A 23,370-nucleotide genomic window follows, 5' to 3' on the forward strand; every position below is an offset into this window, starting at 1 on the left:
CTAATTTGCTGAATACTGTTGCGCTAGCTAGCATGCCCAGAGTGTGCTCGACAGAAGGCAGGATAAACGTTTCTCTGCATACTGATCCATTCATCATTGTGAAGTCCACACAAATGCGAACATCACCTGTTATTTACGGCACCACCACCATCCCGGCACACCAATCAGTCGGCTCCTCAATCTTGGTGATTACATCCATCTTCTCCATACGGTCTATCTCCTCCTTCACTTTTCCCATAAGCGGCAGGGACTCTGCGTGGCGTGTGGAGAGAGAAGGGCACAGGCTCTGGCTTCAATTTAATTTAGTATGGCCTCCGAACAAGACCCAAGCCGCTACACAGCTTCGGATATTGTTGTTTCACTGATTCCACGGTGATGCCGTCAACTCTGCACACAAGCTGAAGCCGTTCTATGGCAGGCCTTCCCAACAGTGCAGTGTGCAGGTTTTTTACTACATAAATGTTCTCTATGGCTGTCTTTTTGCCTCTGCGCAGTGTTTCTCTGGCTACACTCAGGACAGAGAGTGCATTGCCCCCTTGCCCAAACAATGGGTGTGTCGACACTGCCAGGCACTTCACATCATGCCCCCCTGCAATGTCATGGTCCACCTCGCCTAGCATGGCGGTGACATCAGCACCATGTCTATTTTAAAGCACACTTTTTTTTGTCTCACTTGTAGCTGCACCGTCCACGGGACTTTTCCAGCATCCACGGCTCCCAGGAAAAAGCTCTCTTCTTCCTCTGTAGTGACAGCATTGAGAGATTTTGCACTGTTTCTGCACACTTTGCCATAATGTCCCTTTTTGCCACAGTTGTGACACACAGCATCTTTAGCAGGGCATTCCAATTTTCCCATGCGAGGGCATTTTTCCACATCTATAGCAGGCCTTTGAACCTGGCTGTGGCTGTGTATTAAGTTTATTTTTGCCTGGTGTTTGTGCTTGTGGCTGAGGCTTTGAGGGAAATTTGGGTTTTCTGTAGCTTTTAGCATGCACAGCATCAACATTAGAGCACTTGCTAGCACCGCTATTTTCTCCTCTTAAGTCAGACCACTGTCGTCTAACTTCTTCAGACTGCCTTGTTTTTGTTATAGCAGTTCCAAGGGTTAGGTCTCTGTCTAGCTGTAGCTTTTCTGACAATGAGACGTTTCTCAGCCCGACCACTAACCTGTCGCGGATCAGCTCGTTCTGTAACTGTCCATAGTTGCAGTGTTCAGCTAATCCGTATAGAGCAGTGATGAAGGAATCCACCGTTTCTCCTGGCAGTTGCACATTCTAATTGAACTTGGCTCTTTTGTAGATTACATTCTTTTTAGGTACAAAAAATGCATCAAAGCCTGCCTTGACATCCATGTACTCCCTCCTCTCATCTGCAGTTAGCTTTAGCCCCTTTAGCACATCTTCGGCTTCATCGCCCATGCAATACACTAACGTGTTCACCTGGTTTTCTGCCGACGTCGCGTTTAAATTGCTTGCAAGCCTGAAGCGGTCGAAACTCCTGATCCAACGCTCCCATTCTTGAGGCTTGGAAAAATCGAATGGCTCTGGAGGTTGTATTGTGAACATAGCAGTTGGTGTGGGTTGCACCATATCTGCCGGCTCCTCTCCCATTTCCTGCCAAAATGATACCCCTTCCTCTTTTTTTTTTTTGCTTACAAGGCTCCCACTTCCGACACCATGTCGAGTTATTTGTATAATAAGGCTCGTACCACGACGTAAACGGAGTATATCTTTATTTAACAACTCTGTACAGCAGCCGCAGGCTCGTGTGCATGCCCGGGCAACTCCTCAACTGCCACTCACCATTCCTTACGCTATTATTCCCATAATACCCACAATTGGTTTTGACAAGGACAGAGGCAAGGAGGGGACACAATCTCAAAATAGGGGATCACTATTCAGGGCTGAGAATTCTTTTCACCCAGAGAATGGAGAATCTTTGCAATTCTTTACCCAGGAGGATTCTGGGGACTCACTAGTTGAGTATATTTTGGGCAGAGATTGATAGGTTAGTAGACATTAAGGGATACGGGATTTGTTTGAAGATGTTGAGCTGAAGGGCCTGTTTCCACACTAAGTGAGGCCAGAGGCCTGTTTTTAAAATTAATTTTGCGGATAGTGCCGAAGACGCATTTGAAGATGATTTACGTTCCATAGCCCTTAACAGTGCACAGATTTACACTTGACAGTTCATTTTCAAGTTGGAATGAGGTACGGGCAAAACCAAATAATGTTTTCCAAGATGGATGTTGCAAGATGAAAAGATTTATAAAGGGCGTTCCTGAGATTGAAATTTCACCAAGAAACAATTGCTAGGAAGGAAATCCCAAGGCCAAATCCAAAGGCCAGTAGAAGGGATTTGATTTCACAACCTATTGCTAAATTCTACATCAATACCAGTATTTTAACACAGCTAGAATTTTTTGGAACATTGCTTATGCAATCTTCAATTCTTTGTACATCGATAATTTTTTTCCCTCCAAAAAATTTCCAAAATTGCTTCATTGGCTGCAAAGTGCTTAGGGGGCATCCTGAGATCATGTGCTATATAAACTAAATTAATTCTACTTTATTGTCCCTCGACCCTTCTGCTCTCAATTGCATCAAGGAAAATGATAGCCGGTTTTGTCACTGAAGGGGTCGCTGATGAGATAGTCATTTTCCCGGGCGACTATCGAGGAAACAGTGGTGACGTCTGTGCTCTGGGACTCCAATGTATGGCATGTAATGATCAAGTGAATGGTATTTTGTTGAAGTGAGCTGTTTTGAGTTTTATAAATACTTCCTCCATCTCTTCCTCATTACCATTGTATGGTGTTGAGAGGAATAGATCTTATTATCGTAATTTTTTATTTACAAATATTTGAATTCTTTCCTCTTCATTCCCAATATCAACATTCATTAATAGTTAGAAACATAGAAACATAGAAATTAGGTGCAGGAGTAGGCCATTCTGCCCTTCGAGCCTGCACCGCCATTCAATATGATCATGGCTGATCATCCAACTCAGTATCCCGTACCTGCCTTCTCTCCATACCCCCTGATCCCCTTAGCCACAAGGGCCACATCTAACTCCCTCTTAAATATAGCCAATGAACTGGCCTCAACTACCCTCTGTGGCAGAGAGTTCCAGAGATTCACCACTCTCTCTGTGTGAAAAAAGTTCTTCTCATCTCGGTTTTTAAAGGATTTCCCCCTTATCCTCAGTTATTGTCGTGCTTTGATCAGTATGTTTACAAATGTGCTAAAATGACTTGGAAATTAGATCTTGTCTCTCTCTTATTGAATCTACCATCTTTGGCAAAGTAGCCAACACCCTCAAGATTCCCGTCTCTTACCCCATGTGCAAAAATCAGCCACAGCTCACATTTAAATAAGATTCCCAGTCAAGAGTCTGCTATGAATGTAAATAGCTGCAATAGCTTTTTAGGGGATTGGCACCAATACATTCACATTGGGCTTCAGCATTGCACATCATCCAATTTTGGTTTATCTCTGCTTGGTTCGAAAAAACCTTTGATTCCCCACTGAATAAATCAGTGCTATCGGAAAAAATATTCCCTCAATACTAAATGTCACGAAGGATAAGCTTACTAATTCCATGTGCTTAACAATTTCTTACTCTAGATTCACGTTTTATTTTTCCCCACCTCATCACAATTCTGGCTAATTGGACAAGTTAATGGCTTCCCTAATGCCACGGTGTTACTGTCCTACCACTGTTTCTTTTATTTTCTCTCTCTCAGTTGCCTAGATATTTACTTGATAACTTGTTTCTTTTAATATATGCAATGAAAAGCTTCTACTGAGTGCAGAATGCAAACAGCGACAACCATTATTAAATTGTATATTCATTGTGCCAGCAGTAGTCATTGAACTTTGCAACTGTTTCATGTGGGCAACTGTTCTGGGGAACCAGGTCGCAGTGACACCAATGGTGTATGTGAGTGATTGTGGTTGTTCGATGTGATAATGCACTGGTTGGGGCAGCACATAAATTGGATCATCTGCCGACAGATAATCAAGAACTAGAAAATTAGAAGCCAAACGTAAGAGAACATTTAACTTTTATTTTTTTGACATAATTCAAATGAAGAACAATCTTAATATTTTTTTGTAATTAATTCAGCACATTAGCTCCTCTTCGGAAAGTGCTTTAATTGCTTTCCACCTGAGCGTGGCAGGTGTGGCACAAACTGTTGTGTTAAGAAAGTACACTTTTTGCATATTCATATTCAGCCAGTACCACAGATATTTAATGTCACAATTACAAACCCATGGATTCTGTGAGAGATCCATACCCTGTTGCCATCCTGCCCCAATATGCAAGAGATTACCAAACAATCTTGGGGGCAATGATGTTAAATTGTTCTGTGAGAGATCCAGCATGTCTAGTATTGGAACTTTATCAAACAGCATCGCTGGAATCCTTAAAATCTTATTATTATTAAGAAACAAATATTTCAAATTGATTACATTGTCAAAGGTACCAGGGACAAATGTAGTCAACTCATTTTCACCCAGAGTTAACCTATCCAGATTGGGCATATTGTCAAATAGATTGCTTGGTAAATATTTAATTTTATTACTGGATAAGTCAAGTATTTCCAAACTGGTCAAATTATGAAATGAATAAGGAAGTAACGTTTCCAACATATTCTTTGATAAATCCAACCATTTAAGACCCTGAAGTTGATAAAACCAAAAAGGATTCACTTTATTCAGTCTGTTTCCCTGTAAAACTAGCGAGGAGAGATTGAAAGTCCGCAAGAACAAATTTGGTGGCAATGTAGTCAACAAATTGTTGCTTAAATCCAGTATTCTCAGATGATGCAGATCTTTTAGAGCACCCGATGAGATGTTTGCCAACTGATTACTTGAAAGAAGAAGCTCTCGAAGTTGGAAAAGACTAACAAAATCATCGTCTGTTAGGGCATTGATGTTGGTGAATTCAATCGAAATGGTGGTTATCTCAGCAGGGATGTTTTTTGGCACCTGGTTAAGGCTTTCAAGCGAAACACATGTCATAGATGTGATACTGTCGGAGGAGTAGCAGAAGCAGTAATTTGGGCAAGTGACCACGGAAGACGACAAGGAAACACAGCTCAGGATCAACACCCCTGCAATCTTCAACACAGCCATATGATCTGAAATTTGTGAGAAATACGAGAATGCTCTTATTGATGGCTAAAGTGGATAACAGGTAAAAATGGTTACAGTGAATCTTCAATAAGGTTTGCATTTTTTTGTTTCATTGCATATCAATTTATTTTTTTCACAAAACATTTCTGCTTCAACAAAATCCCCAGTTGGTTAGGATGATAAAAAGCCCTTGTCATTTGCCATTCAGCTGTGGTTGGGAAGTGGCATGATGGGAGTTTAATATACAATCCGTTACCAAGGTCAGAATGCATGATTCAGGGTACTTTTGCTGACAAATTGGCATAGTTATGAAATAGGCGAATCAATCTTTGTTTAAGAAAGAACAGGTGTTGGTGAAATCGTAGGTGGACACAAAATGCTGGAGCAACTCAGCGGGTGAGGCACCATCAGTAGACACAAAATGCTGGAGTCAATCTTTGTCCTCGGTTCATGTTGAGTAAAGCTTTGTTTTAATTGTAAATGAAGCCTCACAAAAAATGACAAATTATTGCATTTATTTTAAGTTCATATATTTTGCATTTTGTATTCGTACTGTTTTAAGACACCAGTTTATTAACCAACCTTAATGTGGCAGACTGTATTGTTCTGTCAAACTCAACTGTTTTTATTGATTGAAACCTAATGCAGATGATCAGGTGGGTTTGAGCATTGAAGGGGTTAAAACATTCTGGGGGAATGAGTGATCCGCTGATACAAATAACTAGAGGGATGTGGGCCAGATGTTGGCTAGTGGGATTAGCTTGGTTGGGGAACTTGGTCAATGTAAAGGGACACAATGGTTCAAGCAGCCAATGTGTTAAAGAGGGCAGTTTAAACCTTGGATTCCACATGATTTTTTCCTGCCTGCAGGTCAGAATGGACAAGTTGAGCTGAATGGGGCTGTTTCTGTACTGCATACGTCTATGACTTTATCTGGAAGAAGATACACACAAGTATTAAGAATCTCTCGATTAAATTATAAATTTTACTTATTTGGTCAGGTCTCTATTATTATCTGTGAAAACCAATCTTATTCTGAGCTTCTCCCAGGATATCCCTAATGTTACTACAGTAAAGCTGGACAACAAATATAACGTTACCACAAGGGCACCAAGGAGGCAGCAGAAAGCCCAGGATACGAAAGTTCACAAAGAATTGAAAGCACGGAGAGAGAGAGCAGATTGTCGGCAGAAGAGGGAAATTTGCTAAACTAGATGAAGGAAGCCATCTGTTGGGATGTGAATAACTGACCCAATTTATTGCTTCATTAAATGGAAAGAACACTGTTAACTTGAGATGAGTTCAGTCCTGAAACTAGAGTGTGTTACTGAGTGGTCTGTAAAGCCCCTGTCTCACGGTGCGGGTCGACCCACGAGTGACCCCGAGTTTAAAACAAATTAAACTTGTGGCAATCACGTACAATCAACGTAGCGGGAACGTCGGAACTCGTGGACGCAACTTAGCGACTCGTAACGCTGACGGCAGGTGCCCGGGAAACTAGTTAACTCTTGAAAAAGATGAAAGATTTCCACGAGTCAAATTTACTCTTGAAGTTAAAATTTGAAACATTTAAACTCGTTGTAAGAACGTACTAGCCCGTGAGTTTACCGTGGTGACTCGTGAGTCTGCCGTGAGCACTCTTTAACTCAGCGGGACAGGCAGCATCGATGGAGAGAAGGAATGGGTGACGGGATGACGTTTCCAAAATTCTGCTGCGTCTTTGTGTTACTCCAGCACTGTGTGTTCACTTTTTTTATCAACCAGCATCTGCCCTTCCTTGTGTATGACATTATTTGTATCCGTGGCAGTTGATTGTCGCTCCCTTCAGTTTCCCAGGGGGTCGGGACGGGACTGGAGTTGGGAGGGAAAGGTGGGGTGGGGGGTTGGGGGGGGGGTGGGGGGTAGTTGGGGTGACTTAGTACGGGAGACAAATGTATGATAGGTGTACTGACTGTGTGGGCAGACGCTTTGGTAGTGATTGCCCATGGGGAGACAGGGAGGGGGAGAGAGGGAGGGGGAGAAGGAAGAGAGAGAGGAGGACAGGAGATAGAAACGGAGAGAGAATCAGAGGAACAGAATAATCTGAAACAAGCACCTCTTTCGTATTTATGGGTTAAAAATCCAGGGCAACAAGAATAACAATGCGAAGGATTTAAAAAGCTGCCGCTAACAATTGTATTAGCCGGATGGACATTTCTGCATGAATAGATGACGACTCAGAACATGTCAATAGCGATCTTTTTGTTTATTTCACCTATCTCAGGATAAAGATTAAAAAATAACCAAATAGTCCCCTGCATGTTGAGTGTATAACACGAACGACTAAAGGTCAGAGCTGTCCCCTCCACATCTCATTATGCAAATACCAAAGATGGGTAAAAATGCCAGATTTAAACCAATTCAGACAGGAAATCTTTTATCAATTAAACGTTCTCAAGTTGCTTTTGCTGTTTATTAACTGATAAAAATGTATCCTCAGTAGCTTTTGCTTTCAATTATTTTAATTGATAATTTTTTTTATCATCCTGGCAGCTCCAGAGACCCGGGTTCGATCCTGACCTCGGTGCAGAGTTTGAGCTTTGTCTTTCATTCAGAGGTTCGCGGGTGGGCTGGGGTGACTGTAGGGCTCTGAAAACTTTGTTTCCCAGGGCTGGGGTGAGTGTGAAAGGGGTGGTTTCTGGTCAGATCTGCCCAATCAGCAATGTTTTGAGCCGCTGCTTTTTATACAGTTAAGTCGCGATGGTGGGTCAGCTGCTCTGACGGACATGCTGGGTGAGTAGAGAGAGACACACACTGCTATCCCTCTGGTCTACGGACCTTGCTGTTGGGGGGAAAAATAACGTTAATGTTCAATTTATCTAATCTTTTTGTTAGAAGTTTACTAATGTTTTGATGAGAGATAAATTAAGGGAACAAAACAATCTTACTAGACACAAAAAGCCGGAGTAACTCAGCCAAGCCGGCAGCATCTATGGAGAGAAAGGTCGAAACGTTTTTTTTCAGCCTGAAGAAGGGACTCGACCAGAAACGTCACCCATTCCTCCCTCCAGAAATGCTTCATGTCCCGCTGAGTTACTCCAGCATTTTGTGTCTTCGGTGTAAACCAACACCTGCAGTTCCTCCCGACAAAAAAAAAAAACCCAGCCTATGATTGATGCCAGACCTTGAACAAATGCAGTTCAAATGGACTTTTGAATGGAATTTTGGAAGGATTGCTTCTCAAAACAAACTGCTCTAAAAGTTTGAAGGAAGGAATTGCAGATACTAGTTTAAACCAAAGATAGACACAAAATGATGGATTAACAGCTGGTCAGGCAGCGTCTCTGGAGAAAAGAAATAGGTGATGTTTCGGGTCGAGATCGTTCTTCAGGCTGGGTCTTTTTATAGTGGAAAAACAATTGTATGACATCACTTTTACCATGTGATGATTTTTTCCACACGTTGGCAGTCGTTGTTGGCTCAAGAGTAACTCGGGAGACGAACTTGGTAACTCTGGAGAGGAACTTGGAACATCGCAGAAATTAGAAGTAAACGGCAAACTTAGACATACCCGTGGGAACTCGGTTAAACTCTTGAACATAAACTTGGAATCTCGTACACAACCACGAGTCAGATTGTTTTCTTTCACTCGGGGTCACTCGTGAGACAGGGGCTTACACAGGGCATAATAATAGTGCATAAAGATCAATTATACATGTACTATGAGCATTTATCACTTTTGTTAGTTTATTCGCATTAATGTGGTTGTATTGGAATGTTTGTAGATATAGTTAAATTGCTTATATTGATTAATGAGCTGAATGTACATCTGTGGGACCTCCCTGCTCTTCCAGTTTTCACGTTTCACATTAGTTCAACGAGTAGATTATAAAGCAAGGCCCAACACTATTAATTAATAGCATTCAGCAGACTCTGTTTGACAAATGTATGATTAAATGAGTTACGTTAAACCAGTGGTTCCAAACCTTTTTTAGCTCATGGCCCCCTTGGGATCTTTTAATTTTTCTGTGCCCCTCCCCTGACATTATTAGCGGAGAAAAGTACTTCAATATTATAATACCTTCCATAAAAATATCAGTGTCTATTAATTGCACATATATTCTCTTTATTCTATTCCACAAACATCAAACATATTTCAACGACATAGATTTAAATTTATTAGAACTGAAATTTAGGAGGCAACAGGGTGGTAGCTCTGTGGCCCCCTTCATTGAACCGGTGGCCCCCTAAATCCCAAAATGTTTCTGTGGCCCCCCTGAAATTTACCATGGCCCCAGGTTGGGAATCACTGCTTTAAACAATTGTATTTGAACCGTCTATCGCTCCTCTAAAACTACATGCATTTAGCAATTAGCATTTTAACAAACATTATTTACTACTAGTTAACACAGTACACTCAATCATTTTCCTCCATTACTCCAGCATTTTGTGTCTTTCTTTGTTATTAACCAGCGTCTGCAGTTACTTGTTATTACACCTAGTCAATAATTATTTACACCCTTGTGACTGGTTTGGAAAGTGACAAGGAAATGAGGTTGAGTCTTTCTCTGCTGGCTGCAAGCTCCAGTGCCCACAGAATGCAAACCGATTCCTGTAAAAAACACTCTCATATTAATTCATAAGAATTTAAGTTAGAACAAGTGAAATACCAGACTTTTGGTTCCATCAGAATACTCTTACCTAATTAAGTGGAGTCTGAGAACTTTGTTCTGTCTGCTTCGTGAAAGCAATCGACGTGGAGGAGTTTTTAAAATGACTCAGCAGCTTCTCTCTACTCAAACGAGCAACTGATTTACTGATCCTTTTTAAGGAAGTGAGGTTAAAATACTGGGGCTGGTCATATTTGAAGAGGAGTTACACAATCATTGGAATGGGAACATTGCACAGATCGCTGCAATATTTGTTAGCTGATAACTAATTTGTTCAGAACATCCAGTACTATTAACAGAGTTGTGTGCTTGTTGCTTACTGTAAATACACCTCTGAATAAGAAGACACTGCCAAAACTGAAACCTGCAAATATCCAATTTAGCAAACTTTCAATTGTTCAAAAGTGTGAAGTTTACTGAACATTTTGCTGTTTTAATCAATTTGTGTCAAACATGCCTGAGGGAGAACTGGAAACTTAAGGATCACGATTTTTGAAGTATTCTAATACAGGTCAGGGATTATTGTTGTCGAGATGAATGCACTGTAGTTGATTGTTGAAAGTGCTAATTCTGCATAAGTCGTGAGAGAAATTTAGCATACGTGTGCCAAAGCAAGAAATGTGATTCCTATTCTTAGAACTTTGTTAGAACTTTATAACTCTAGTTAACTCTTTCTCAACTGCAACCAAGTGTTCCGTCCCACTGCTGAACACATTATCGTGGGCAGTCAGCTCCATTTTGAGAGCATATTTTCACAGTGAATCTCAAAGACATCCTTTACAGACCTCCTTTCCTACTGTCATAAAAAATAGAAAAGTAATAAAAGGCCGTCTGTCAATTCTCTCTCTATAGCAGAGGCCCAGGACATGTCTTGATCAATAGTGGAGCAGAAACACAGAAGTCTAATTGTGAAGTGGGAGCATTTCTCTCATGCGTAGGAAAGAACTGCAGATGCTGGTAGGTATCGAAGGTAGACATAAAAGGCTGGAGTAACTCAGTGGGACAGGCAGCATCTCTGGAGAGAAGGAATGGATGAAGTTTCGGGTCGAGATCCTTCTTCAGACAGACCTGAGTTACTCCAGCATTTTGTGTCTAACCAGCATTTCTCTCATCTTTGTTCAGCAGTGAATATAATATGCAGCTACCAATGATGTTGTTGAAGATACCATAAAAACTACGTACAGAAACATTCCTTGAAGTTTTCCAGTCAAACGCTCTGAAACCCTTGCCCCTTTTGCTTCACAAGAAGGTTTCAGGTGGATATGGTAGAAAATACAAGGAGATGTGGTCACTGCCATGACCAATTGTGGACATTTATTTGTGGCATGTATCACACATCAAGATGGTAGTGATTACACTTGTGTGGCCACCATACCTAAACTTTGTGATGTACCAAATCTGTGCATGTGGATCAAACCCAATGATTCTGTACAAAGTGGTTGCCGCATTTGTGAGGTTTCAACTTGGGCATAAGCCGAATGGTTTATAGATTAATATCCAAAGGCTGTGCCCTCTGAGTCTGGGACAGGGAACACTGCCTCAGAATAAAAGGGATGTATCTTTAGTTTAGTTCATTGTCACCTGTGTACAGTGAAAATGTTTTGTTGCGTGCTAACCAGTCAGCGGCAGGACAATACATGATTACAATCAAGCCATCCACAGTGTAGAGATACATGATAAAGGGAATAACGTGAATAGTGTTTAATGCAAGACAGTCCAGTAAAGTCCAGTCATAGTCCTTCCGAAGGTCTCCAATGAGGTAGATAGTAGCTCAGGACTGCTCTGTCGTCGTTGGGAGGATGATTAGAATGGAGATCAAGAGGAATTTCTTCAGAGGGCGGTGAATCTGTGAAATTCATTACCATAGACAGCTGTGGAGGCCATGTAATTGGGTATTTTTAAAGCAGATTTTTTTTTTTTTAAACCCAACAATTTCCCAGTGGCTCCAACGTGGGGAAGACACATATTTGAAGTTTGATAAGTGAAGCTTTATAAACAAGACGCTGTGATATAGTCAGGTGGCCATTTGAAACTTGGCTGGGCGGTTTCGACGCATTTTGATAACGAAACGATGATAATCAGCTTCTGAGGCCGAACCCCTGGCAAAGATCTCATTGGAGCGATATTGACCAATTTCAAACAAAGCCTGGCCAGAAACAAGAGGCAGAAATCCCCCCCCCCCCCCCCCCCCCCTAAATGTTCACAGCCAGATGTTACTCATAGTAACACAAAGGTGTCATTACGGGCGTCACAGAAAGGTTGCCCTGGGGATCCCTGTTTAACGTGAGGATGTGGAGAGCAGCTTCAGGCTGCATCCTCTCCTCTCCGGGCAGGGGGAAGAAGGGGGAGAAAAGAAACAAGTTGTTTGGGGATTGGCGAATTGTAGATGCGGTGCTGCCGATGGTTGTAGCGACCTCGCATCGCCTGCTGCCGGGACGCGTCGCCCTGCGGTGCAGAGCATGTTAGTGGTGCGCTGTCTGCTGCACAGCGGCGCTCGCTGCGGCTGCCTGACCCTCTCCACAGCAGGCGCCAGGTGGAGCACGAACTCCACTGCCAGCAGGTACGTACCCTGCCAGTCCCACTGACCAATGCACCATTCACTTATACTCGTGTTGATGAATCATCCAGCGCTTGACTGTATGTACTCTGCTCGGCAGGAAGAGTGCAGTGGGCGAATGCCTGTTTCGCACCCTCAGGGTTGAAGCTTGTTTGCACCTGAAAATAGTTACAGTCTGAAGAAGGGTCTCCACTCCAAACTTCACCCATTCCTTCTATCCAGAGATGCTGTCTGTCCCGCGGAGTTACTCCAGCTTTTTGTGTCTATAATAGATACAGCACAACAAACTTTGTTTATGTTCACCACTGAGAGGAGCAGAATTAGGCCATTCGGCCCATCAAGTCTATACCATTCCATCATGGCTGATGTTTCTTTCCATCTCAACCCCATTCTCCTGCCTTCTCCCCATAACCCCTGACACATGTACTAATCATAGAAACATAGAAAATAGGTGCAGGAGGAGGCCATTCGGCCCTTCGAGCCAGCACCGCCATTCATTGCGATCATGGCTGATCGTCCCCAATCAATAACTCGTGCCTAATCAAGAATCTATCTATCTCTGCCTTAAATATATCCACTGACCTGGCCTTCACAGCTGCCAGTGGTAATTAATTCCTCAGATTCATCACCTTCTGACTAAAATTCCTCCTCATCACCTTCCTAAAGGTACGTCCTTTTATTCTGAGGCTATGGCCTCTGGTCCAAGACTATTCCACTAGAGGAAACATCCTCTCCACATCCACTCTATCCAGGCCTATTTGTTCATATTTACTCTGCAGTAAAGGTCCTGCCACTTTGTTGATGAGATCAACCTTTAATTTGTATAAAACTGTTATGGAATTAATAGCAGTGGGGTGACGATGCTTTTATCTAAGTAGCAATAGGTATATATAAATATAACTCAACCTACATGTCAATCACTGCAGGAGACCTGCCATATACAGTAACTCATTCATCTTGTGGCAAGTTAGTTCCCATCACAAGGAGGGAGATGCCAACACATTTGAACATAGTACACAGAAGCGTGTACCACAGGAACTGACCGTTCAACCCACAATGTCTGAGGTGAACATGATGCCACGACTGCCTCTTACCAGCCTGCACATGATCTATATCCCTCCATTCCATCCATAAGAATAAGGGGGTAGGCCTTTTAGGATTGAGATGAGGGAAAACGTTTTCATCCAGAGAGTTGTGAATCTGTGGAATTCTCTGCCACAGAAGGCAATGAAGGCCAATTTACTGGATGTTTTGAAGAGAGAGATTTAGCTCTTAGGGCAAAAGGAATCGAGGGTTATGGGGGGAAAGCAGGAACGCTGTACTGATATTAGATGATCAGCCATGATCATATTGAATGGCTGGTTGAAGGGCTGAATAGCCTCCTCCTGCACCTATTTTTCCTATGTGTCTATGTTCTCTATCCATGTGCCTATCCACAGCTCCATGCCTCAGCACTTGCCACTGACCAAATCAGATTAGAAATTGAACAGCTACAGTATGTCCTCACATTGAAGCTAAACTTAACAACTGCACCATGCAATGAGTGTGTAAATATTGATCTTTCGTGCTGTCAGATAGGAACAAAAGTAGCCCATTTAGTTGCCCGAGCCCATTCTGATATTCAGTACGATAGATCAGATTTTAGTTTAGAGATATAGCACGGAAACAGGCCTTTTGACCCACCTAGCCGGCACCGACCAGTGATCCCGGCAAACTTACACTATCCCACACACTAGGGACAATTTGCAATTATACCAAGCCAATTTATCTACAAACCTGAAAGTCTTTGGAATGTGGGTGGAAACCGAAGATCTTGGGGAAAACCCACAAGGTCAAGTGGAGAACATACAATCTCCATACAAACAGCACCGTGGTCAGGATCCAACCTGGGTCTCTGGTGCTGTAAGGCAGCAGCTATAATTCCAAAGCCAATAGATTCTTCCGAAGGTGGCAGGATGCTCAAAGTTCACCGGATGTTCTCTAACTAAGGCTTTGAATAGATTGAATAGCTTTCATTCATTATTTTCTGTGCTTATCTATTGGCTTTTTAATTCATGTAGGTGTAGCCTTCTGCCTCCAAAGGTCTGCATTGTTTATTGCTTTTCACCATGTAGAAAGTAATTGCATCTGATCTGTTGCTTTAGAGTCAAATTGTAAGCTTTGTTTTTTCCCCACAGTTTCACCGTTCCGTTACTGCTAATAAGTTATTGCATCCATGTATACTGCTTATAATATCAACCTTCTTCAGTCATTACCTAACTTGCCTATGTAGCCTTTCTATCTCTTCATCTAACTCAATCATTAAGGTCATGTCTATAAGTAATAGGAGCAGAATTAGGCCATTTGGCCCATCAGGTCTATTCCGCCAATCAATCATGGCTGATCTAGCTCTCCCACCTAACCCGATTCTCCCCATAACTCCTGACACCAAAATCCATATTACATAGATACCATAGTAGAACAAAATCTATGTTCAGCTTAGCAAAACTTCCCAAAGCATTTCATAGGAGAGTCATTAAATATAATATAATGCCAAGCTATATAAGAATATATTATTACCAAAGTTTCAGTCAATGAGGTAAGTTTTAAGGACATCACGATAGAGGTGTGATGAAGGGATAGGAAGATCCACATGAAGAATAATTACATGTATCATTAACAGTAAAGATAGACACAAAATACTGGAGTAACTCAGCGGGTCAGGCAGCATCCCTGGAGAAAAGGAATACGTGCTATTTCAGGTCTAGACCCTTCTTCAGACTGGAATAGAGTCTGAAGAAGGGTCTCGACCCAAAATGCCACCCGTTCCTTTTCTTCAGAGATGCTGCCTAACACATTGAGTTACTCCAGCATTTAGTGCCTATTCTTGGTGTAAACCAGCATCTGCAGTTCCTTCCTCCCTATCCTATAATCACCAGTTTCTGGTTTCAGGGATGGTGTAATTAAATTTGGTGATAATCAAGATGGTAGAATTGGACGAGGAAAGTTGAGGAGGGATTACAAAGAAACATAGAACATATAAAAATAAGTGCAGGAGTAGGCCATTCGGCCTTTCGAGCCAGCACCACCATTCAATATGATCAAGGTCCAAGGTCTTTTATTGTCATGTGTACCAATTAAGGTACAGGGATATTCGATTTACCACATAGCCATACTAAATAAAACCCAACAAGACACAACCACATAAACCTCCCACTGCCGACGATCAAAGCCCCCGCACGGGGTGATCAAAACCCCCGCATTGCGGCAGTCAAAGCTCCTGCGGCTTGGAGGTCCCGAAGTTGGTCCCTAACCAGGGACTGCGAGCTCCACAATGGTAAAGTCTCAGGCTCCCGCCGTTGGAGCTCCACATGTCGGTCTCCGGCAGAGGCCGCCAGCTCCTCGATGTTAGACCGCAGTGCGGACGGAGATATACGATACGGAAAGAAATCGCATCTCCGTTGAGGTAAGGGATTTAATAAAGTTTCCCTCACCCCCCACATAAAACAAGCTAAAGAACACTAAAACATACATATAACACATACTAGAAAACACAAAGAAGGAATGGACGAGACAGACTGTTGGCGAGGCGGCCATTGCTGGTGCCACCTGGTGGAGGGAATTTAAAATCAGTTCCTTCTCTTTTCCCCATATCCCTTGATTCCTTTAGCACTAAGAGCTAAATCCAACTCTCTCTTGAAAACATGCAGTGAATTGGCCTCCACTGCCTTCTGTAGCAGAGAATTCCACAGATTCACAGCTCCCAGGATGAAATTCTTTTCCTCATCTCAGTCCAAAATGGGCTACCCCTTATTCTTAAACCATGACCCCTGGTTCTGGACTACCCCAACATTGGGAACATTTTTCTTGCATTTAGTCTGTCCAATCCTTTAAGAATTTTATATGTTTCTATAAGATCCCCTCTCACCCTTGTAAATTCCAGTGAATACATGCACAGTCGACCACACCTGGAGTACCATGTACAGTTCTGGTCATTCAGCTATAGGAAGGATATCTTTAATTTGGAAAAGGTTCAGAAGTGATTCACCAGAATGTTACCTGGGCTTGTGAGTGAGTTATCGGGAGAGGTTGGATCGGCTTGGACTTTTTTTTCTTTGGATTGTAGGAGGCAGAGGAGTGACCTTATTGAGGTGTAATAGATTATGAGGGGCATGGATAAAGTGAATGCTCACAGTTTTTTTCCTGTTGTAGAGGGTTCTAAAGCTCGAGAGCATAGGCTTATGCTGAAGAGAGTTATTTAAGAGGGGTCTCAGGGCCTACCTCTGTGGATCCGGAATCAGCTGCCAGAGGAAGCTATAGAAGCATGTGTAGGAAGGAACTACAGATGTTTGTTTACTCCGAAGATAGACACAAAATGCTGGAGTAACTCAGCGGGTCAGGCAGCATCTCTAGAGAAAAGGAATAGGTGACAATTTAGGTTGAGACCTTTCTTCAGACTGACATTCAGGGGAGAGGGAAACTCAAGGCATGAAAAGGTTTAGATCAAATCAGAGCCGGTACCGACGACCAAGGAATGGTGGAGCCCACAATAGTCTATTGTTGGTTGTGGAAGAGGTGATAATGAAGCGATATATGGATGCAAACAATCACAATCACAATAATACTTTATTAGCCAAGTATGTTTTGCAACATACGAGGAATTTCATTTCCCAAGTCAGTCATACAAATAAAAAAGCAATGGTACACACAAAATACATTTTAACATAAACATCCATCACAGAGCCTCCTCCGCATTCCTCACTGTGATGGACGGCGAAAAAAAGTTCAAATCTCTTCCCTTGGAAGTGGAATTAACAAGACAACTAGGGGAGGGGAGAGGCAGAGAGAGAGGGAATGCATGGGTTACTTGAAATTAGAGAAATCAACATTCATCGCACCGAGTTGAAAGCTGCCCAACGCAAAATATGAGGTGCTGTTGTTCCAATTTGCACGTGGCCTCACTCTGACAATAGAGGAGGCCCATGACAGAAAGGTTGGTATAGGAATGGAAAGGGGAGTTAAAATGTTTGGCAACCAAGAAATTGTGTAGGCCATGGTGGACTGAGGGTGTTTCTATCAGATTGGATAGAAGGTGTTTGAAGGACAATGGCCAAATGCTGGCAAATAGGCTTAGCCCAATCTGCTAAAATGGTCGGCATGGGCAAGTTTCCATGTTGTACAGCTCTACACTCTACTCCATGATTCAGTCCCGATGGTTTCCTGATACTCACAACCTGTTCCTTTCTCTTCAGGAATATATTATCTGCGGTGTTTGTTCCAAGGTTACAGTTTGGTGCCCACTATGCAAGTGAGAGAGAAAAGGTGAGTCAGATCATCGAACATTTGCGAGCTTATATTACATTGTAATAATTTTTAATCCTGATGATTCATCTGATGATTAAAATGTTCAATTAGTTATTAAATCTGGATCCAACAGTATGTTGTTTTGTGTATATTTTGTTTTATGACTGTTGGCAGATCAATTTCCCTCCTGGGATAAATAAAGTTCTATCATATAGTATCATGTTGTATCGTATCGTATAACCTTGATGATATCCTTCTGGTCAATATAACTCCTTATCCTCATTCATAATTTCCTTAGGTCTCCCCATCATGTCCACAATATGTTTATAATTGTGTCCTGACCCATGAACATGGAGTCATGGACCACTAACCCTAAACCACTTGAAATGCCACCTCCTGCCCATTAGCATCCTGGTTACATTGTCTGCCATCCCCCCCCTAAAGTTGCAGATTTGCAACTCCCCTTTATGCTTTAATGTTATTAATATTTTAGGAATTCAAATATACTATATGTTTCCTGTAAGAAAGCCTTAAACCATTTAATTCACCAGAAGAAGGTCCCAATCCGAATTGTTGTCTGTCCATTCCTTCCACAGACCGGCTGAGTTTGGCCAGCAGCTTGCTTTTTTGTTCAAAATTCCAGCATGTGCAGCTCCTTGTGTAACTGTTTTCCTTTGCGGGGTCCCTCTTCTCGTGGTGCTTTGCATTTATCTAAACATCTGCAGTTTTTGGCAAGTTATTTTTGAAGTCCGCTAAATTCATCAATTTGATGTTGGTAATGTTGAGGATGATAAGAACAACCTGTTTCCCTTTTCATGTCGAAGGTAGACAAAAATGCTGGAGAAACTCAGCGGGTGCAGCAGACAAAGATGTGTTTTCATGTCTATATCAAATACAGTTTCTTAGCTAAATCACTTGTGCTGTGCTGTATTATTCAGGGCAATTTTTTAATGCACTACCTTGAATCTATTGCCAGCTTAATAATAAGGAGTGTTGAGCTTCAGGCTTCTTCGTCTTTCATGTCCATCTTCCATGTTTCAAATGTTAACAACGCTGTTATCGTCCGTCCTGAAAAGGACGCAAGCTTCAGGCGACAATCAGTGGGAGCCATCACTTGTTGCAATAGATGATGGTGGCAGCAGAATTCGCTTGTGATACTTCCAGTTTCCAGCCCCGCGACGTGGATGCTTCTGCTATGGGGCCAGCTTCAGGCTAGAATTATCTGAGCGTCTCCAGGTTTCTTTGTTTGCGACTTAAAGAATCAGTTCCATAATTGAACTGATCTCCCGGATCAGAATAAGGAAGGATTCAACTCATTGTACTGCCTTGTCCCCTCTGAATTTCTTTGGGGTAACGCAGTGGAGATTGGGAGTTTCACAAGAATGTGGACTCAGCTCTGTTGGAACCAACAAGGAGTCATGAATGTGAGCTCAATCCTACTGGGACAATCACTGTATCATAAATGTGGACTCAGTCCTATCAGTGAGTCATCAGTTCAGTTTGGAATAACCAGTGAGTTACTGGCATGAATTCATCTATGAGGGAACCATTGGTGATTCATGAAAATGAGGACAGTCCTTTGGTGAGTGATGAGCATGAGCTCAGCTAAGTAGGTGAAATCAATGTATCACCTATGTTGCTGTAAAACCTCTGGGGCAGCTGAACTTTGGAATGTGGAAGTCTACAACATGTGGTTGTGGATAGAAACTTCCGCTGAAAGACCAGAAAACATTAAGGATGATAAGCTGCAAGGAGTTTAATCAGAAGGTGGTGAATCTGTGGAATTCTTTGCCACAGAAGGCTGTGGAAGCCGTCAATGGATATTTTTAAGGCAGAGATAGATTCTTGATTCATCAGGTATCAGAGGTTATGGAGGGAAGGCAGGAGAACGGGGTTAGGAGGGAGAGATGGATCAGCCACGATTGAATGGCGGTTTAGACGATGGGCTGAATGGCCTAATTCTACTCCTATTCCTTACGATCTTATGATTTGACAACAAGAATTATTCTGCCAATGAATGGACGATGATGGAGAGGGTCCTTTGCAATTGAAGATTTAGTTTTTTAGTTTAATTTATTGTCACGCATATCGAGGTACAATCTAACCAGTCGGTAGAAAGACAATACATGATTACAATCGAGACATTTACAGTGTACAGATACATGATAAGTGAATAATGTTTAGTGCAAGGTAAAGTCAGTAAAGTCCGATCAAAGATCGTCCAAGGGTCATTAATGAGGTAGATAGTAGGTGATAGTTGCCTGATAAGAGTTGGGAAGAAACTGTCTCTGAATCTGGAAGTGTGCATTTTCACACTGCTACTCCTTTTGGCTGTGGAGGCCAGTTTAATGTTAAGGCAGTGATTGACAGATTCTTGATGAGTAATGGGTGTCAGGGATCATGGGGAGACGGCAGGAGAATGAGGTTGAGGGGGAAAGATGGATCAGCAAATGGTGGAGTAGACTTGATGGGCCGAATGGCCTAATTCTGCTTCTAGAACCTATGAACTTATGTGTAGCAACATCTCGCACCTGATGGCAGATTTTTCTCCAAGATGGACATCGCTCCCACAATCCCAGTTTCAATTTCACCTTGTCTGAACACCCTAGCCAGTGGAGATGCAACTCGTTTAAACCATATTCCAATGGGAAGTCAAGGGCAGAAAGGGTTATTTGAACCAGTTCCTTTTTAAAAAGCATCTTTTCTCTTCATATTAATTACAAACAAGATTGTTGTAGGTTCTAGCTCATTGAAGTGCTGGAGGTGCTTTAGTCATTGCTCACTGGAAGACCAGCCAGTGGTAACACTGCATGAAAAATTGGTGTAAATCAAAGGACAAAGTAGAGAAACTCTTTGTGTGCATGTCTGCTATAAAGAATTAGACTGAGATTGCACCAAACCACTTCGCATGGAACCTACAGAGCCCATTATTAAATGTTTCTTCAATAAAGGTTGAAATGAAATCTAGCTTCCACATTGGACATGTTTAATGTACTACTCCAATCAATTAGGAAATAATAGGTATGAAGCAAAAAATTAGCAATCACAATTTACAAATGATAATATAAATGAGTAATAGGAAGAATATCTGGTTAATTCTAGATCTAAAATCTTTTAAAATAACATATTCATTATTATATACTGAAGAAAATTTACTACGCAGCTATATAGCTTCTTCAAGAACTATACAAAATGTATCATTGATATCTTCCTCTGCAGGAGTCATTATCCTTTGGTGTGAACATTTTTAAGGGGAAAGTTATCACCGAACAGGTTTTTCCATATCCAAGAGGTGAGCTGCTTAGTTATAGCGGGAAAGAAAGCATCTTTATGTATTTGTTTTTATTATTCCGCCAACATATGAACTTGTGCAGTTTGAAACAAAAGGTGGCACACTCGCTGAAAACTGCCAGTCATACTATCTTGAGAAGGTGAAATATATATTTAGCGCTCAGTATTTAAATTCATGGGATTTCCAGTTGGGGTAAAGACCTCATCCTGAAAAGTGGAGCTAGACGCGGGGTAAGCCCTTTCTTGATCAACACTGACCCCATGGAGGAAATGTACTCCTTGTGTTCTATAATTCAATGTTTACAATTCTCTCAGTACCACCACCCACTGAAAGAGTGGGGTCCAGAATTGTTTGCAGTAGTTATACGGTATGGCTTAACCAATGCTTTTGGTATAGACTCTTGTATCTCAAGTTATTGAATCATATCATTATACTGCACAGAAATAGGCCATTCAGCCCAACTTGTCCTACCAGCCGGGGCACATTCCAGAGCTTGCCCCATGTACCTGTATTTGGCTCATATCTCTCTAAATCTATCCTATCCACGAACCTCTCCAAATGTTTTTTAAACATTGCACTTGTACCCACCTCTATCACTTTCCTCTATTCCATACACCGAGCACCCTTTGTGTGAAAGACCAACCTCTCAGGTGGCCTTTCAATATTTCCCTTGTCACCTTAAACCTATGCCCTCTAGTTTTACACTACTCTGGTACAAAGAGCATCCATATTATCAATGTTTTTTACAACTTCATAAACTTCTATGAGGTCACCCTTCAGTCTCCTTTACTCCAGAGAAAGTAGCCTCCACCTACCCAAACACTCCTTACAACTCAAGCTTTGCAGTCTTGGCAACATCTTCATGAATTGTGTAGTGACCAGAATTGCACACATTATTCCAGCTGTGGCCTCACCAAAGCCCCACTCATAAAGTAGTCTGTGGCCAAACTTTTGCATTCAATACTCCATCCAATGAAGGCAATTGTGCTATTTAACACCTTTATGATCTTGTCTACCTGCGTCACCATTTTCAGGGAATTATATATTAGGTCTCTCTGTGTTACAACAGTCCGCACAGCCTTGCTATTTATCGTGCGTGCCCTACCCGAATGCAACTTTTCAAACTGCATCACTTCACATGTGTCTGAGTTAAATTCCATCTGCCGTTCCTTTGCCCACTATCCTGGTTGATGTAGACCCTGTTGTCACCTTACACAACTTTCATCACTGTCCATCACATCACCAAATTTGGTGTCATTGGTAAACTTACTAATCACATCACTTACATTCTTTAGTTTAGTTTAGTTTTGGGATACAGTGTGGAAACAGGCCCTTCGGATCACTGGGTCCGCACTGACCAGCGATCCCCGCACATTAACACTATCCTACACACTAGGGACAAACTACACTTATACCAAGCCAATTTACCAACAAACATGTACATCTTTGGAGTGTGGGAGGAAACCGAAGATCTCAGAGAAAACCCAAACTGTAACGGGGAGAATGTACAAACTCCATACAGACAGCACCTGTAGTCGGGATCGAACCCGGGTCTCCAGCACTGCAAGCGTTGTAAGGCAGCAACTCTACCGCTGCGCCACTGTACCACCCCTGCTCTTGTTCTAATCATTAATATATATTACCGGCAATAAGGGATCCAGCATCAATCCCTGCAGAACTCCACTGCTTACAGGCCTCTAATTTGAAAAATAACTCTCCACATAGGAGTAACATCACCTGTCCATGGTATCCAGAGATGCTGCCTGACGCGTTGAGTTACTCCAGCACTTTGTGTCTTTTTTTGTGCACCAGCATCTGCAGTTCCTTGTTTCTACTGCTTATTAATACCTCTATTTACTTTTTCGCACTTATCTCTTTTGTTTAGGACCTTCAAGTTGATTTATGTAGTGAGAATCACAAATGTAAACCCACACGCTGCACGAAAGACACTATTTTCTTTATCATTCTGATTTTTGAAGAATATAGCAAGCTTTTCATGAGCATCAGTTATGGTGCAGTACATATTCTTCACTGGCCATGTGATTCAGCAGGCAGGAAACCAGGAAAATATTCCTGTCAGCATGTTTACTGTGCAAAGAAAAGAGTGATAAACATTTCAAGTGTTGTGCTTGTTCTGGGATGTTCAGGGTCATTGCGGTAATGTGTCTTGCCAAATACCAAAAGTCATGCTGATTCCTGAACATAGTCTTACTCTGTTTACACATGTCTTATTTACAGAAGGCTGTGGAGGACAATTTTAAGACAGAGATAGATAGATTCTTGATTAGGTTGTCAGGGGTTATGGGGAGAAGGCAGGAGATTGGGGTTGAGAAGGAGAGATAGATCAACCATGATTGAATGATGGAGTAGATGTGATGAGCCGAATGGCCTAATTCTGCTCCTATCACATGAACTTATGAAAATTGCATATGATTTTGGACCTCAGAA

The 23,370-nt window shown here is 42.0% G+C and overlaps 2 protein-coding genes across 5 annotated transcripts in view; one reads left to right on the plus strand and one right to left on the minus strand.

The window, feature by feature from the left end:
* Positions 1–4,049: 4,049 nt before the first annotated feature.
* Positions 4,050–9,965, minus strand: LOC129703269 (leucine-rich alpha-2-glycoprotein-like). The gene is made up of 2 exons (XM_055645607.1): positions 9,822–9,965; positions 4,050–5,146 (listed from the first exon to the last, which is right to left on the minus strand). Exon 2 carries the CDS (start codon positions 5,139–5,141, stop codon positions 4,125–4,127), a length of 1,017 nt encoding a protein of 338 aa, XP_055501582.1. The 5' UTR covers positions 5,142–5,146; positions 9,822–9,965; the 3' UTR covers positions 4,050–4,124.
* A 149-nt stretch (positions 9,966–10,114) lies between these two features.
* LOC129703268 (very long-chain specific acyl-CoA dehydrogenase, mitochondrial-like) overlaps positions 10,115–23,370 on the plus strand; it is a 79,892-nt gene continuing 66,636 nt past the window's right edge. The window contains exons 1-3 of one of the 4 annotated variants that reach the window (XM_055645605.1): positions 10,116–10,301; positions 17,579–17,648; positions 20,850–20,922. Coding sequence is in view for 2 of the 4 variants with exons in the window: in XM_055645604.1 (XP_055501579.1) it covers positions 12,250–12,350; positions 17,579–17,648; positions 20,850–20,922 (244 nt within the window). In the remaining 2 variants the exon portion in view is untranslated. Of the gene's footprint in view, positions 10,302–12,019; positions 12,351–17,578; positions 17,649–20,849; positions 20,923–23,370 lie in introns of those variants that run through there. The other 3 variants (XM_055645604.1, XM_055645603.1, XM_055645606.1) reach the window with 3 other exon arrangements.

Source organism: Leucoraja erinacea, chromosome 14 (assembly GCF_028641065.1).
Source record: "Leucoraja erinacea ecotype New England chromosome 14, Leri_hhj_1, whole genome shotgun sequence".
Taxonomy (NCBI): Eukaryota; Metazoa; Chordata; class Chondrichthyes; order Rajiformes; family Rajidae; genus Leucoraja; species Leucoraja erinaceus.